General features: G+C 36.9%; 1 protein-coding gene across 1 annotated transcript; it reads left to right on the forward strand.

Moving 5' to 3' along the window:
• Positions 1 to 1088: 1088 nt before the first annotated feature.
• On the forward strand, positions 1089 to 16121 carry LOC139710943 (ADP-ribosyl cyclase/cyclic ADP-ribose hydrolase-like). Its single transcript, XM_071622868.1, has 8 exons — positions 1089 to 1271; positions 2502 to 2725; positions 3988 to 4120; positions 8795 to 9034; positions 10604 to 10680; positions 12024 to 12125; positions 12523 to 12615; positions 15971 to 16121. Exons 2-8 carry the CDS (start codon positions 2544 to 2546, stop codon positions 16119 to 16121), a joined length of 978 nt encoding a protein of 325 aa, XP_071478969.1. The 5' UTR covers positions 1089 to 1271; positions 2502 to 2543.
• Positions 16122 to 17350: the final 1229 nt, after the last annotated feature.

Below are 17350 nucleotides of genomic sequence, written 5' to 3' on the forward strand. Positions count from 1 at the left end.
ATGAAACCACTGATTTTTGTTCCGTAATATAAAGAGATTGCCCTTTTAGTTATGTCAATCAATAATCAAACCATGAAGCTATTTCAGCCGAAATATCGAATGCTCCTCCTTAGTTGCCACAGGTACTGAATGGAATCTAATGTTTCAGATAAACTACACCCCACCCCACCTCCATACACATATGAGGTTGAATAAGAATTAAAGAAGCCAATTTTATCATAGCTAGCCTCAATTTAATATCAGTTAAATTGCATTGTGGCCACCAACCAAGGACGGCACTTTCTTTTCGCCCGAATTTATTGCCGGTAGATTGGCATGTCTCAAATCAGCCGTAGAGCGCTAAGTAGAATCTTAAGGCGAACGGATCGATATGATTTATGTCGTTACGTAAAGAAATAGCCAAACAAACAATGCAATAGGATTTGACGGATGGAGTGAAAATTTGAAAATTGTATTCTCTCGGCACTTTGATTTCGAATTCAGAGAGAAAGGATAGCAATTAACAAGACAGACATAGAAGGACGGGGAGAAGAGTGGTATGGGGGTGTGATTGACCCTCTCTTACGTCTGCAAACTAACAACAGGACAACCTGTTGAAGCGGTACTGACTCGGAATATAATCTCAATCAATAACCATATAATATTTTATGATGACAAATTATAACTGCAAGATATCTTGTATTTACGCAACTTATTTGTTGTTTTTTTCTTCTGCAATTACATGTTGACCCACGAAACAATTTATCATGACCACGCCCTCTTTTTCGGCGGCCACGCCCACAGCGATTTTATCAACATGCTCTTCAGGAGATGCGGCTATATGAATGCATTAAGTGATACACCTTAAATTAGAATCAAATGTGCCATAAAAGAAGGTAAGAAACAAAGAACAGACACACACGTACACAAGATTGAATACATAGGCCTATAAAGTTTGCACATTGATATGAATGCACCAACGCATCGATGTGTTTGGCTGAAACTAGTCCCATCGTCCGAACGATAGAAATGACATCAGGATCGAAGCCAGTTATGTTGTGCCACTCGCCGTAATAATTACTCAGTACTTATCACCGCGCGACCTTCATAACGAGATCCAAGCCGCCAGGTACTTAGCTCAGTAGCAGATATCTCGACGCACAGTGTGAACTTCCCTCTGTTGCTCACTTGGCTCCAAAAAGTGGTGTCTCTACCTCCACGCGAAACACCTGTACAGGCGTGACAGAACTTTGCACCCCGTACGACTCCGTAGATTCGGCGCTCACGAAGAGGTATGTTAATAATTGCCCTATTCCATACACTTCATTTCATTGTCACTAGGGACACACATTGTTGTTCTTTGCTACGTGTCACTTTCATATAATTTGTCGAAATACAGGCGTAGTGTGTTTGCCTTTGTGTTGGAAAACAGGCGGTTTGTCAATATAGTTCTGCGGTAGCGTGACTAATGCCAGTCTTCATGCCCGAGTCTCCCTTTCTGAGTGCGCTTAGCCTACTTTTGATCTGTATGCTTAAACATAGGCCTTAGTGGTCAAAAAGGTTCACTGAAGGATCGTCTAGGCAAAGTTTTTTCTTTTCTACCTCTCCCTCTTCCCTATCCTAAACTCTGTCAAACCATCCCTCAATCGATCCCTCTCTTCCCCACCCCTACATCGATCTGACCCCTACTCATCTAGCTGTACATCTATCATCATTTTACGACTCGTGTTTAACATGAATTGCTGCCACCTTTTTAGTTTCTGACACACTCTGGTAAGTTTGGAGAAAATTCTCACCGAAACGAAGATTTAGACTGATATGCCAAATACTGTTTTATTAATGCTCGTAAAAGTACCATGATGCATATACACAGCGTGTTCAGCGTGGTGTGGTATAGAGCATTTCTCAATGCTAGCAAACAGCGTCGTGCTGTGTGCAATATACCCTGCAATAAAGCGGGGAACCCCAGAGATACGGTTAAGTATCGCATGATAAACAAAATTGGCTGCCAAGTATCCAGAGACGAACTTTAGGCAAATGCACTTTGACCCCTTAAATCCGGACCTGGTAGCGTATTATTCACGCGGGTTCCTCCCCTGTGATTTTGTTTAGGAACTTAGATATTTTCGTTCACAATGATTGAATCTATTGTATCTTTATTGTCTGCATTTTTGTTTTCTCTGCGTGTACCACACGCATACGTGTAAGCATATATACGTACAAATACACACACACATATGTGTACGTATATATATATATATATATATATATATATATATATATGTATATATATATATATATATATATATATATATATATATAAGGCATTGATTAAGAAAATAGTCCATGCTGAACTCGTATTTTGTAGATAAAGACAGCTTAGCGCCACTCGCTTCATCGGCAGCCAGGATGAAGGAAAATATCCCAAGAGAGATAATTATGTTTGTGTTTTCAGTACAGACAATATACCAGTCCGCTGAGTAAAACAGCAATCGTAGTAATGAGCTATGCCTTTTATATAGGTAAATCTAACACCTGCAGTGTCATCACTTGGACATCTGAGAATGATGGTGTCCCTTCGCACCCTTTTTGCTCTTTTCTTGGTCGTCGTTCTGGTGGGACCGATCGAGAGCCTTACCAACGCCAATGTCGGACCAGGGACCACGCCCAACATTACTGACATCCTCCTTGGAAGATGTCAGGAGTACAGAGAGTGTCTACGGGGAGAACCATGTCTACCAAATTAGTAAGTCACTAGGCACTAAGACAGTCCCTCATCACACCATTACAAACAAAAGTAGTAGAGGTACATATTTTATTCTATCGGGATTATACGTAACATGACTAGAACTGAACAGGGAATCATTGAATAAAGAATCCGACACAGCAGTGTTTGAGTTGTACACGAACACTATTAGCACAAAAAAAAAAGTATTGAGAAAAAAAAAAACCCACAAAAGTCATTGACTTTGTAGGGATGCCTAAAATTTCTGACCCTTGACCTCTGACCCAAACAACCATAAGCACTAACCCCCTCCCCCTCCCCATGCTCATACACACACACACACACACACACGCACACACACACACACACACACACACATACACACACACACACGTTTCGCCTTCACTGCGTGCCGTTGTATTGTCATTCACCAAGCGCTGAACAAAATGACAAGAAAGTCTCACATATCATGTCAAGAGACGTACACACAAGTTGAAACCCGCAGTACTAATATCATTATTTCCTTCTTTACAATGCCACAACTTAACATGTGGCAACTGTATCCACTGTACAGATGTTATTACCTATTTGTAAAAATTGAATAGAGCAAAATTAGATCGACGTATAAAATATATGAAGAGTTTGTTTGCAAAAACCGATAAGTCCATATTTGCCAAATGGAGATATTTGCGATTAAAGATCAAGAAAAATAAAGAGAATAATAAGAAAATTGTTGTTTCTTTTGACCATAACTTCAAAAATATATATTTATATGTAACGACCAATATATCATTTAAAAGGTATTTTTTTTGTACTTTATGACAGAGATCGTACTTCAAAATCTTCAAAAATGGACTTATCGGTTTTTGCAAACAAACCCTTCATATTCTCAACGATCATAATAAGCAAGCAAAGAAAAACAAAATGGAAATCTGAGCAAGCGTTTGGCGTTTGAAGTTTTTCCGCCATCATCAATAGTACAAGGAGAAGTAATAGTATACAAGTAGTGTGAGTACTTTTATCATTGTTCATATTATTGTCTCAACATTACCATTTTTGGAGCTATTCTAATTAGGCCCTGTATCAATTTAGGGAACAAGAAAAAAATTGAGGTAAGGGTGTGATGAATTCACTTCTGTTGTTTTTATTTCTTTTTCTTTTTCTTACACGAAGACAGAAACAGCAGAATTGTGTAATAAAACCCAATCATGTGGATCTTTCTTCTTCTTCCCCTTCCTCTTCTTCTTCGTCATCTTCTTCTTCTTCTTCTGGTCACTCCCCAGCCGTAACCTGAAATGTGAGTCCATCGTGAATTCGTTCATGAGCGGCATCCAAAATGTGGACCCATGTGCAACACCACCTGATGTTTACGAGACGTTTCTGGACATGGCTCCTCCTCAAACAATGAGAGGCAAAGTGAGTGAATTGAGTCTAGATAAGATTGTTAGAACTGAGAAGTCATGCAGCGCTACACTGTAAAAAACATCGGTGTTAGATTTAACACCACGGGTGTTAAATCTAACACCGATCAAACTTCAATAAAGGACCACACCCATAGGTGTTAAAAATGCACTGTGATGGTGTTAAAAAGTGTTCACCTGACACTTCGTGGTGTTAATTTGACGCTGTACCTGGTGTTATTTTGACACTGTACTGGTGTTTATTCAAAAATGACACCACATGGTGTTGATTTGATATTTGTTGGTGTTAATATCAATGGTTTAACACCCGTCCAGCTTCAATAAGAGACCACACCAGCTGGCGTTACTTTGGTTTAGATTTATTTTCACATTTTTTCCAAAAATCTAGTATTTTAATGTAAAATTCTTGATCGTCTTGTTTAAATTAAAAATCAACAAGAAGTGCAGTTACAAAGAAACTCTTCAAAAATCAGTTTAAAATTTGGAAATGACACCCGGAGGTGTTAATTTAACACCATAAATGAGCACCGAAAATTTAACACCAGCTCGGTGTTCACTATTTAACACCGGGCTTTTTGCAGTGTAGTAGCTAGTAGCTGGTAGCTTAAGATCTCTCCTCCCCGGTTTAGTCTATAAAGGGAGCATACGACGGTTTGTTATAACTCGTCCAATGGGACTAACAGGCGACTTCTTAAAACGCTTCCGGGTGACTTCTGATGTATGACCATGCGGAGGGCGAAAAGACGACTTCTTATAACTTCCAAATACAAGGCGTCTGATACAGACAGCCCTATGCAGTCTGGGTGAGAATGAAACATTTCGACGTGTTGCCTTTAAAGTAAAGATTTTATTCTACCTTCACGTTGACAACATGAAGACGAAAATAGTTTAAACAGAGTAAAGAAAATGGAATAAATTGGGGAGATATAAACAAATAATGATATATCTATTAGATTCTGCTAAATTAAGTTATTTAGGTTACTTCCATATTTTCACGATGTTTTCTCCAAACGGAAACGGAAGTTTGCACAGTGTGCGGTTGGTAGAGTTTGTGTCCGGTCGGCAATGTTTACCACGTGGTGTACCCGTGTTTTGGACTTCCTTGACGCCCTGTATGGGCAGGATACTGTTGGAAGCTGGGTTGGCTGATGCATTTTCAGTGCAATGCTACGTATTATGTAGGTGACTTTTGAGAGGTAGGTTTTGTAAAATCAAAGAAGTTTTAAGGTTTGATAAATGCGGAAACGAAAAGAGAAAAGACCTTGGATTTCAAAGTACCGCACGTTTTTCAGACATATTTGATGTTGAATCTGATCACGTGTATATGCGAATCAGACAACACGATGTTTTCGCAGTACTTCAAATGTCTCCAAATGACTCTCCCAGAAATCTTCATCAAATTAGGTTTTAAAAGTTATCTTTATCACGAAATCTTACTAACATTCGAATAATGAGGAACAATGACTTTGGTGTATAAGGGTGTGTGGTAGATGTTGAGTTATTCAACAAAAGTTTGACTTTGAGAGACTCACAAATTGATGGAAGAAATGGGATGTGATGACATTGTATAATTTGCATCATGTTCGCGAGAAATGCCAATGTTTGTTAAAATCTGTTGAAAGTTTAAAGTTCTAAACCTTTCTCGGTTTAATATCGCACTCGGATAAAACTTGTAGGACAAAAGAATCAAAAAGCCTCCTGCTGAAGTGCATATCCGGAAAAAGAAAATAACAACCGAAGCTTTGTCTTTTGAACTATAAGTCCAATGACCAGAGCTATTCATTTGAAGTATACATAAAATTCTAGGGTTGTTGTTGTATCTTCTAATGGCAGGGACCAAATTTGTTCATTACATGCTATATGAAGGTAACAAAAATAATAGAATGGGTACACTTCCTGCTAATTTCCTTTGTTTAGCTTGGGTCATCCTTAATCTCTAGGCTACTTTAACAGGACGTGACCTCAAAACACTTCCCTTTAATGTACACCCACTCCGCCATTTTTAAAGCCATGGCATGACGACTGCATGATCCCAGGTCTCGAGGACATGAGACAAAGAGCACAAGACTAGATCGACTGAAACACAAAACACAAACACAGACTGTGATAGGCTGAAATTATAGCCTGCTTCCAGCAAGACTTTGTGATTTCATTTCCTTAATATGCATGGATGTGCACTACATGGTCATTGGTTAAAAGGAAATCAAACAACCGTGCCATGATTACAGTTTGCTATGAACAACACATTATAGTGTGAGGTACCAAACTTTTAGAGAATCACAAGCTCTAAAAGGTGTCATTCCACGCATCCGACACTCTCGAGTCATACAGCCCATGAGTTCGACACTAGGCAAATAAGGCCAATGAGTTCGACACTAGGTCAAAAACAGCCCACGAGTTCGACATTACAATACGGGTCTCACTAGTCGTATAGTGGGCTTTGTTTGCTTAGTGTTGAGCTCATGGGCTGTATGACTCTTGGGCTGCATGAGTCCTGGGTGTCGAACTCGTGACGTGCACCCCCTTAAAACACTGTTAGTAGAAGCTATTCGCTCTTTTAAAATTAATTTCATAAAGATGAAACCATTTTACTCAAAACAAACAAGGCTTGGTGATTTATTGGCATTGTCTATGATAAGAAATTCTGAAAGAAGAATGTCGAATCACAGCAGAGTGCACAGAGAAGCGTGAATCTTTTATTTTGGAAAGTCATTATAATTACCGCCTATAATGATCGATGTGTTTTTGAGTTTGATACCATAAGAAAACAGCAACGCCCACCTTCAGTTTACACCACCGGTAGTATCAACAGTGTTGAAATGGCACGTACACCGGACGTGAACTACTGCCTTCTTTAGTGAGGATACACTTTTAATTGAACGATACTTTTGGACAGCAGGGGGTCGGCAACTTGCCTAGTAACTGACACTCAGTGGCTTTCAGATTGTACAAGAATCAAACAGTAATTAGAGCGCCTTGATTGAAGGCTGAATATAAGCGTTCTTCATGGGTTTTTAATGATTTGGTTTCTTTTTTCATTACATTCTAATAGCGGATATTTAGTGGTGCAATTACTACAGTATGACTACATTACTTTTTTGTTTTATCTATGTTGTAATGATCTTTATGCTCTTACATACATGGACCAGCCAATATAGGGATTTGTAAGGTAACGGAATATACTGGAACCACTGAGTGAAAGTTTAACTGCACGCAGATAGCAATGGCTCATCCATTTCAGACCACTTTTTTTCATTTTTTTTAGTCGTGCTTGGGCGCTTGTAATATCGCTTGTTTGTTTATTTCCTTTTAATAACGGGAACCTGTTCCATTGAATCATTGCCTCTAAACTAGGACCTTTCACACAAAAATGCGTACCAATTACGCTTACTCCTAATAAAACAAACTTGAACAATCATCACACACTAGAAATAAAACCAACGAATAAAGTTAATGTATGTGGCATACCTTTTAATACCTTGTGGCAAAGTCTATATTGACGCATGCTTCACAAGCACTTAACGGTTACAGTATTTTATTCCGAAGGTTTGTTATTCCGGGAGGTTGTTAGTCCGGAGATTCGTTATTCCGAAGATTCGTTATTCCGAAGATTCGTTATTTCGAAAGGTTGTCATTCCGAAGGTTCGTTATTCCGCAGGTATACTGTATATTTCATTTTCGGTCTGCTGAACCTTCGAAATAACGAACATCTCATACATGTCTGTAATAATAAGCAGGTATGGAATCCGCTCTCAATTTGCGTTCTGCTCGGTTGTATTGTAGCCAAACGGGAGATGACTCGTTGAAGTATTGGATACTAACGAGAACAAACAAACAAACAAAAAACGTGAAGAGAAGCGTATGATATTCGTCTTTACGTGACCAAGGTCAAAACTGGAAATCCGCTTTTGATTGCAGATAAATTGAACGTGGTTGGAAAGATAAAAAATGAATGTAATTAGAGCTGTATACTTGAAAACCTACCAAGCTACCAATCAAGAGGGAAAGGGAAAGTGCCCGCACAGTATTCGGTTACCGCGAGTAGCTCTCTTCGGACGAAAACTCAATAACAACAGCAGTGATTTTAAGCATCTGCATTCCTGGCCCTGATGATTGACAAAGAAATTGAGATGTTAGTATAAGGTCTTGCTTATCCCATCAGCTATACAAACAATATTTAGATACGAGTTCAGTGTATATGTGCACTGATCTACAAACAGAGTACGCGCATAATAAGTATAGTGACTCGGGTTTAAAACCAAACTGTCATCACTGATCAAATGAGATTGTGGGTCTCGACATTTGTATTCAAGGGTTAGGATTGTGATAGGGTTTAGGTTTAGTTTGATGTGGGGATTAGGATTAAGGTTATGTTTGTAGGTAGAATTTATCTTTGGCTTTTGTTCACCGTCGTGCTTTGTCATGATAAATTATGTCCTATAATTCTTGTTTGTTGCTATCAATCAATGTTTTTATGTAAATTCTTCATAATCCCTATATGTATTTATTCTCTTAATTGTTGTATTAGACAATTTTCTCAGTCAACTCCTCGATAATTCATAGTTATGATTCACTTGTAAAATATGGAATTTGGAACAATTAAACAAAACAAAGGAAGTGTTTGTTACGTTTTTATTTCGTCAGTTTGTTTTGTTTTTTTATCCGACAGACGACTTTCTGGTCTGGTGTGGCAGGCGCCAACATTCCTCAAGACGTCGCTCAGGTGACGTCACAGCACACGGTACTGGAGGAGACTCTACCAGGCTACATGACGGGGAACCTCACGTGGTGCGGCTCAACAGACGACTCGAGTTCGATGGGACTCAACTTTACTGCCTGCCCTAAGTGGAGGAGTTCTACCTGCCCAAATAACACCAAAGCTGCTTTCTGGGACAGCGCTTCGAAACGAGTGAGTTCCGCATATGCATCATAATCATGTATTTAGATAGATTGATGTTACTATAGATAAATATAGTTATAGATAGATAGACAGACAGACAGATAGATAGATAGATCGATAGATAGATAGATAGATAGATAGATGAATAGACATATGTAAATACATAGATAGATAGATAGATAGATAGATAGATAAGTAGGTAGGTAGGTAGATGATTGAAAGAAATAGGTAGATACATACACTCATATATATAGTACATACATAAAAACATACATACAATGACAGAATAAAAAAAGGAAAAAGAATGTCAGCGTTTTAACCAACCCGAACTGAATTCGAAAGGTATGATTTTAATATCTGAACACGGTGTTCAGCAAGGCAGCGTACGTCCTTAATTCCTAGCATGAGTTTCTCGTTTTATCTATAGAATTCATCCACCATTAACCTGTCATGATATAATTATCTGGTAGTTTTGTGCCCTCTCCTCATATTCTGCAACACAGATTATGTGACATTATTTGAAACAAAGTGCCGCAATTATCTATAAATGTATTTATCAAACTCTGGAAATAATATCTGATTCGCATGTCGAAGGAAGCAGCTTTGTGGTATCCCTGAAGAGTCCAATAGAGTAGACAAACATATGAAGAGTTTGTTCGCAAAAACCGATAAGTCCATTTTTGAAGATTTTGAAGTATCACGGTCTCTGTCATAAAGTACAAAATAATACCTTTTAATGATAAATTGGTCACTACACATAAAGGTACATTTTTGAAATTATGGTCAAAAGAAGCATTTTTTTATTATTCTCTTTATTTTTCTTGACCTTTAATCGCAAATATTTCCATTTGACAAATATGGACTTATCGGTTTTTGCAAACAAACGCTTCATATATACAATGATAACATATGAGTAGATAAATCAAAGTGAATGCTCATAACTTTGATTTAATGTGTTCATAATGTTGGCCTGATATCATTTATTCCGAACATTTCTACTCTAATGCTTTTCAAAGGAGACGTTTATACGATACTAAAATTATACGTGTTCCTACTTGAATACTTGCAATACACAACTTTTAGTTTTTGCTGTGTGTGAGAAGTATTACTATTTATCTCAAAATGTGTTCATTAATGAGGACGACTGCACTGCTTTGCTTGACAGAAAACAAACGTGCGATAATTGATCATTTCACCGCGCAAAGACTTTATGATGTCTTGCACATATTTTTTTTTTCCGGCGAAGCAGGGCAATTACCCCTCGAAGGCAATTACCCCCAGCTAAATACTGGTTAGTGAAGGTTAGAGTAAAGATTAGGGTTAGGGTTAGGGTTAGGGTTAGGTTTAGGGTTAGAGTTTGGGTTAGGATTAGGTTCAAAATTAGGATTAGGGTTAGTGTCAGGGCCAAGGGTCCGGGGTAATGCCCAGGGGGTCATTGCCCTTAACCCTTTTCCGGACACCGTTTCTGGCAAGGAAATGATTTCGTGCTGCTTGTCTGTCCTATTTGTTTATTTCGTTGATGCTTTGTTGCAGTTCTCTAATTATCACGGCCGGTGTATTCATTTTTTTTTTTTTCAGCTGGCAACTCAGGCAGAAGGACAAGTATTTGTCGTGTTGAACGCTCAACGCGATGAGGGAGCCTTCAACAACAACAGGTAAATATAAAGTTCACACAGTGCGCCCCCGTGAACATGTCGGTGACTCGTGTTAACGAGGTTCTTATACTGAGATAGATGATGTATAGTATGCATGTCTTCTACATATTAAAGCACCACGTGTCACATTAATGCAACACACTTATAATCGAACTCTATTAAACCAACTTGTTCGTCTGTTTGCTTTGATATTTTGAACATGCACAGCTGAGCCACACATTACATATGACTGCACAGGCATTGATTTAGCACATCGACCTGCGGATTTACTGTTCTTTATCGTACGTTTCCCTTTGTGCCACTGTGTTTGGTTCTACTACACAAATGTAGCACGTTGGAGAGATGGTGATGATCAGAGAGTAGAGAAAATCTAGACTGAAGGATTTAATAAGTTATTTAAAGATAATATTGTCATGAACTGCATTTGAATTCGTCTCGGGACTGTACTTCCTTTGAGGATACAATGGCCTATTAGGTTTCCGACATAAAATGTTGGCTAATTAAAGTATTTTGGGATACATAATTACTTTCAGCTTCAGTTTCCCCATGGTTTATTCGCAGTATCAACACCTGGTCGTATACAGCGAAGGTTTGCGACCTTTACCCCAGTACTCGATTTCATTATTGCTTTACCCTCAATCACAGTTCTGCAGTTTATCATTGAGCAGAATTTTTGACACGTTATACTATTGAAAGCGCAAGTCGTTCCACCGTTTCATAGAGCCTATAATTCGATATTTTTTGAAGATATGAAGCTCACGTGGATGAACGTAACATTTTCCTACCATTAGCTGATTATGTGAGCTACTTACGCAGTCACTAACTGGTATGTATGAACTTCGAGCAAAGTAAGAGAGAAATTAAATAGGTGAGGTGAATTTTAAAGGAAGAAAGTACTGGAAGAAGGTATGTTTGTCGGTTGATTTGTTTGTTTGTGTATTCAAATGCTCACTATTGGTATGTCTTGTACAGTACCATACGTTTTTGTGGATGTCATCTACATGTAAGTGTGGTGATACATTTGTATTATGTTACGATATCAATGATGGAGTGGTTATCCGGAGTTGGTACACTCAATGTTCATGACCCGATTTACAACATATTTTGTATCTTGCTTGGTTTGTATCCATTTTTAATGTATCTTGATGTCAAGTGAAATATGAAAATAAACATGCTGGAAATGTTCACTGTGTCTCGAGTGTAAGACCAGTTATTCAATTCAATTCAATTCAATTCAATTCAATTCAATTCAATTCAATTCAATTCAATTCAATGTGTTATCTTCCCAACACTGTAATGAAGTGACTTGTTTTGTTCATTGTCATCTCATTTGTGTGATACAGCGTGTTCGCAAGGATTGAGGCTCCAAACCTTAATGTTGCTAAAGTGACGAACATCATGATCTACCTTATCCCGAACTTCACGCTGCCAATTCCAAACAACAAGTAAGTCATTGGTTATCTGCTAACTTGAAATATCTAATACCAGGAGGAGAACAATCACATTGATGTGGTGCAATTAAAGCATCCCATTTTAAATATGAATTATTGTCAGTCGTATTATTCATCGATATTTGAAGATTTAATACCATTACTATTGTTATTATCATTATTGTTATGATTCTCACTATTCGTTTTATTTTTTTTTTGGAAAATCAATGACTTTTGATCACCGACACCTATTTGAGAAATAACAGAAGACACAAACATATTCCAGTGCCATGATGGTTGAGGGGTAAAATTGATATGAAACTTATATGAAGTAATAATGAAATTATATTGTTTTATGTCTTAATGTTTGTGTATCACTCACGGATCGTTTCACACTTTATGTCACCATCAGATATCGAGAAACGTGTTTAAATGGTACTGTGCTCGCCTTACGTAAACAGCTGACATCGATGAACTTTAACCACACCTGTGAAGAAGACCCGACGTAAGTATTCATGTAATCCTAGCTTCGTAATAGAGGATCCTCTTTTTACTTAATCATTTCAGCGTGCGTTACAGAATGGTTCCGTCGAGGGCCAATTTCTTTGAGTCGAGTATACTTCTCAGTGACATCAGCAAAACAGTTCCCTTGTTCGTTTGTCTTTTATGAAACGTTATGCAGCCATCACAGTTTCAGTACTATTTGGGCATAAGTTAATTGTACCTCGAGTTTTGTGTATACCATTTGTGAATAGCAAAATAATGGCAGGTATAAAGGGTCAAGAAAGAATATTGAGTCAACATTAATTATTTCAACTCTCTCTAAAGTTCATATAATTCCCTGCATTGTTTTGACAATTTAGAAATGGACAATCATTTTATGCTCGTAAATTCACCACTGAAAATGTAGCTAGGTTAAATGAAAATTTGCAGAATGAAGACTGGGAAGATGTTTTAACCTGTGACGATACCGAAAGAGCATATCAGTTATTCTGGGCTAAATTTGAGATATATTTCAACATTAGTATACCCAAGACCAAGGCAGGGAGAAAACGTAATAAACCTATAAAACCTTGGATAACAAGAGGAATTTTGAATTCTATAAATAAAAGAAATATTTTGTACAAAATAAGTCGTCATCAAGCTAGCCCTGAAAATGTTTCCAATTACAAGACATATCGAAATAGATTAACAAGCATTATTAAACAGTCCAAAGAAATGTATTTTTCTAAAAAGATAGATAATGCTCAAGGTAAAAGTTCAACTATATGGAAAATAATCAATGAAATTCTCAATAAGAGTAAATCATCATCTGATTCTCAAGTATTTTATAAAGATGGCAATACTGTAAGTAATCCGGTAGATATAAGTAATATGTTTAATGAATATTTTGTGCATATTGGTCCACAACAGGGCTCTAAGATCGATAAGAGTAATTGTACTTTCGCAGATTTTCTGCCACAACCAATAGATTCATCCTTATTTTTGAACCCAACTGATTTTATTGAAATATTAAGAATTGTTTGTGCTTTTAAAAATAGTTATTCTGTCAGTCATGATGAAATCAGCACCAATTTACTTAAGCAGATTATAGGTAGTATTTTGTCTCCCTCAGTCCATATCTTTAATCTATCTCTTTCTTCTGGTATTTTTCCAAGTTCCTTAAAAATTGCTGAAGTAATACCGATTTATAAAAAAGATGATCCCACGTGTGTAACTAATTACCGTCCCATTTCTATTCTCTCTAGTTTCTCCAAAATACTCGAGAGAATTGTGTATAATAGGTTGTATGGATTTTTGTGTCAGAATGATTTCTTCAATCCTGATCAATTCGGTTTCCGAACCAATCATTCTACTGATCACGCGCTAATGCAGTTATTTGATAGAGTATCGAGTGCCTTGGCAGATCGCAAACATGTAATTGGTATATTTATGGATCTGAGCAAGGCATTCGATACTCTTGACCACAAAATATTATTATATAAGCTACGACATTACGGGGTTCGGGGTACTGCACTTACATGGTTTGAAAACTATTTGTTATGTAGAAAACAATTTGTTTCCTTTGATTCAGTATCCTCCAATACACTACCTGTAACATGTGGAGTTCCCCAGGGTTCGATCTTAGGGCCGTTATTGTTTTTAATTTACATTAATGATATTTCAAACGCATCATCTATGTTACAGTATATATTATTTGCCGATGATACAAATGTGTTTTACTCACATGCTGATCTAAACCACCTATAGTTGCTACTTTGAACATGAATTACTGAAATTATCTACATGGTTTAAAAGTAATATACTGACACTTAATTTAAGCAAAACTAATTTCATTCATTTTAAATGTAAAAAAGCTGATTTACCAGAATATGAATTGTATATTGATGGTATATCTCTTGAAAGGAAAATATTTAATAAATTTCTTGGTGTGTATATAAATGAAAACCTAAAATGGGATGATCACGTAAAACACATCATTTTGCCTATATCCCGAAACGTTGGCCTGTTAACTAAGCTTCAGTATTTTTTACCAACTCGTGTATTGTTTACCCTGTATAATGCCTTAATCTTACCATATATATCGTATTGCAACATTATCTGGGCAACCCACAAATGTAACACAGACCGTATACTTCTCCTACAGAAAAAAGCAATACGAGTGTGCAGTCGAGCATGCTCTCGAGATCACACCGACCCATTGTTTTTCCAGCTTAAATTCCTTAAGATAAATGATATAAATTTTCTCCAAAAAGCTGTATTTATGTTTTGTCTCAAGTCAAACCTCTTGCCTCCAATATTTAACATAATATTTCGGTCAAATTCAGAGATTCACTCTTATCCAACCAGACAATCCACAAATTTACATTTATTTAACCCCAAAACCGCACTCGCGCATCATTCTATCAGACACTCCGGCCCTGACACTTGGAATTCCCTTCCCATCGAAATTAAAAACATGACCATTATGTATTCATTTAAGAAGGCTGTAAAACTTCACCTCCTTAAGCAGTATTCCCCAGGATAACATTCTGATTCCTTTATTGTATTATAATCAAATGTATATGAATATGTACGTGATACATAATGCATGGATGTGTGCATACACATATCGATTTATTTATCTATCCATATTATGAATATGAGTATGTATATGTATGTATAGGATAGGTACATCATGTATATTATATGAGCATGTATGTGTACGATGTGCCTTACCATTACTGCGTACATAAAACAAACTTGATATATTTTGTTTAATGTCAGATAACAATATGTATAAGATATTTTGTATTCACACATTATTATTTTCATAGTGCATAATATTATTCGGTCATTACTCCGGCAAAGGCAACTGAACGTGTCAACTTTAATATCATTATCATATTGTATTTATCATCATTACTATCATTGTAAAGTAGTTGGAGTGGTACCCATACACTCTGTAACTTTCCCTTTTCCCCCTATACCCTTCCCTATTTCTCTCTTTCTCTATTCCCTATTCTATTCAGAGTAGGTAAGCATAGTCTCCATACCGTCAAGCCTCGGCTTATTTTGGAGACCCTTCTGTTTAAGTTCCATAAGCTAGTATGTTTGTATTTGTCTTGTATAATTGTACTAAAAACTATGTGTCGATATACTGTTTGTCATAAATGACATGTACATGATCCTATCTGATGTAACGGAATTAAGCAGAAATAAATCAAATCAAATTTAAAGGATAGACTGATTGAACAGAACACACGCTACTTGATCTAACACCTTTGATCATTCCTTCATTTTATATATCTAAAAAAAAGATTGAATACGTATGGGTATTGAATAGAATATTTCACCGTCTATCGATTTCTTTTTCACAGTACCTTTATGTGGTTACAGTGTGCCCGTTACCCATCCAGCCCGTATTGTGGTCCATACAGCGGAGGATCATTACTTAAACCCCTACACATGGCGTTTCTCGTTCTACAGGTGACGCTAGTGGCGTTGTTGAGTGGTTGGAAAACATTTTAGGGTGTAAGACCTGTTAAATATTAGGTGTTATGAATAGACTGAAATTTTATATTCCTGAAAAGACCCTACTGGTGTTATACTCCTCTTTGATACTCCCTTACCTTAATTATGGAATTTTAGCTTGGGGCAATACTCATCAGACACTGCTGAATAGAGTGTTATTATTGCAAAAGAAAGCCCTCCGTATCATTTCTAATTCTCCTACACGTTCACATACAAATGCATTGTTTGACTGTTATAAGCTATCGAAAATAAACGAATTATTCTTATTTAACCTAGGTCAATTTATGTATATGTATGATAACAATTTACTCCCACCTATCTTTGATTTTATGTTTCAAAAAAATCAATCCTTCCATAATTACCCCACCCGACGTTCTAACGAGTTTCATTTACCACTTCTTCGAACGATTTTAGCAAAGAATACACTTATTTACACTGGACCAAATTATTGGAATTCCCTGAACCATGATTTAAAATCTGCTCCATCTATATACTCATTTAAAAGGAGATTAAAGTCTTTTCTTTTACAATCTTATAATGACGACTCGCAGAGTCAGATTAGTTTATAGGCTTACTTTGCTACTCATCCGCAATATCGGCATTGCCGTTCTCTTTATTATTGTAACTATTGCTCAAGCCTTGATTATAAGATTTTCGTTAACCTATACTTCGCAGTTGCAGGTTTTTTTTTTTCTATATTCTTTTTTCTTCTTCTCTTTCTTCCTCAAACCCCCGAGGATCGTCATCTGTGTTGCATATTCCTGTCTATTTTGTTACCTCTTTATCACGCTATAGTTTTGTTTCCTCTTGTGTCGTCATGTCAGTTTTTTTTTTCTTGTTTTTCCTCCTACAAGTAGTCTTGTTGCTGTCCCAGTCCTGTTGCATGTTCATTACTCTGTTTGTAGTTGTTCTATGTATAACTGTTTGTTCGTCTGTCTCTTAGTGGGCTGCCAAACTTTTTTGTGACGAACTTTTTGTGCGGATTTTTTGCTGTTTTCAATTCAATTTTTACATCGGACTTCTAATAACGAGGGGCCCACACTCTACAAGCTCTGTCTTTTTAGTGGGTCCCTCCGTTTTTTTCACACAGTGCATAATTATATTGAAAACTATTTCACTTTCGTTGTCTTAGCAACTATTGCAATGTATCGATACTGTTAGTTTTTTTTGTGCTATTACTGTTGTTTTCTCTGTACAATTGTATGCATTGATTTTGTCACTTAAGA

Source organism: Diadema antillarum, unplaced genomic scaffold (genome assembly GCF_040938485.1).
Source record: "Diadema antillarum isolate AM-2024a unplaced genomic scaffold, OU_Dant_1.0 seq00001590_RagTag, whole genome shotgun sequence".
NCBI lineage: Eukaryota > Metazoa > Echinodermata > Echinoidea > Diadematoida > Diadematidae > Diadema > Diadema antillarum.

Excerpts from the sequence above, each read along its gene's own strand:
- LOC139710943 (XM_071622868.1), top strand. The coding sequence starts at position 2,544 with ATGATGGTGTCCCTTCGCACCCTTTTTGCTCTTTTCTTGGTCGTCGTT. Across the intron at positions 9,035-10,603 it reads GGGACAGCGCTTCGAAACGA|CTGGCAACTCAGGCAGAAGG; the intron begins GTGAGTTCCGCA and ends TTTTTTTTTCAG. Across the intron at positions 12,616-15,970 it reads ACCTGTGAAGAAGACCCGAC|TACCTTTATGTGGTTACAGT; the intron begins GTAAGTATTCAT and ends TCTTTTTCACAG.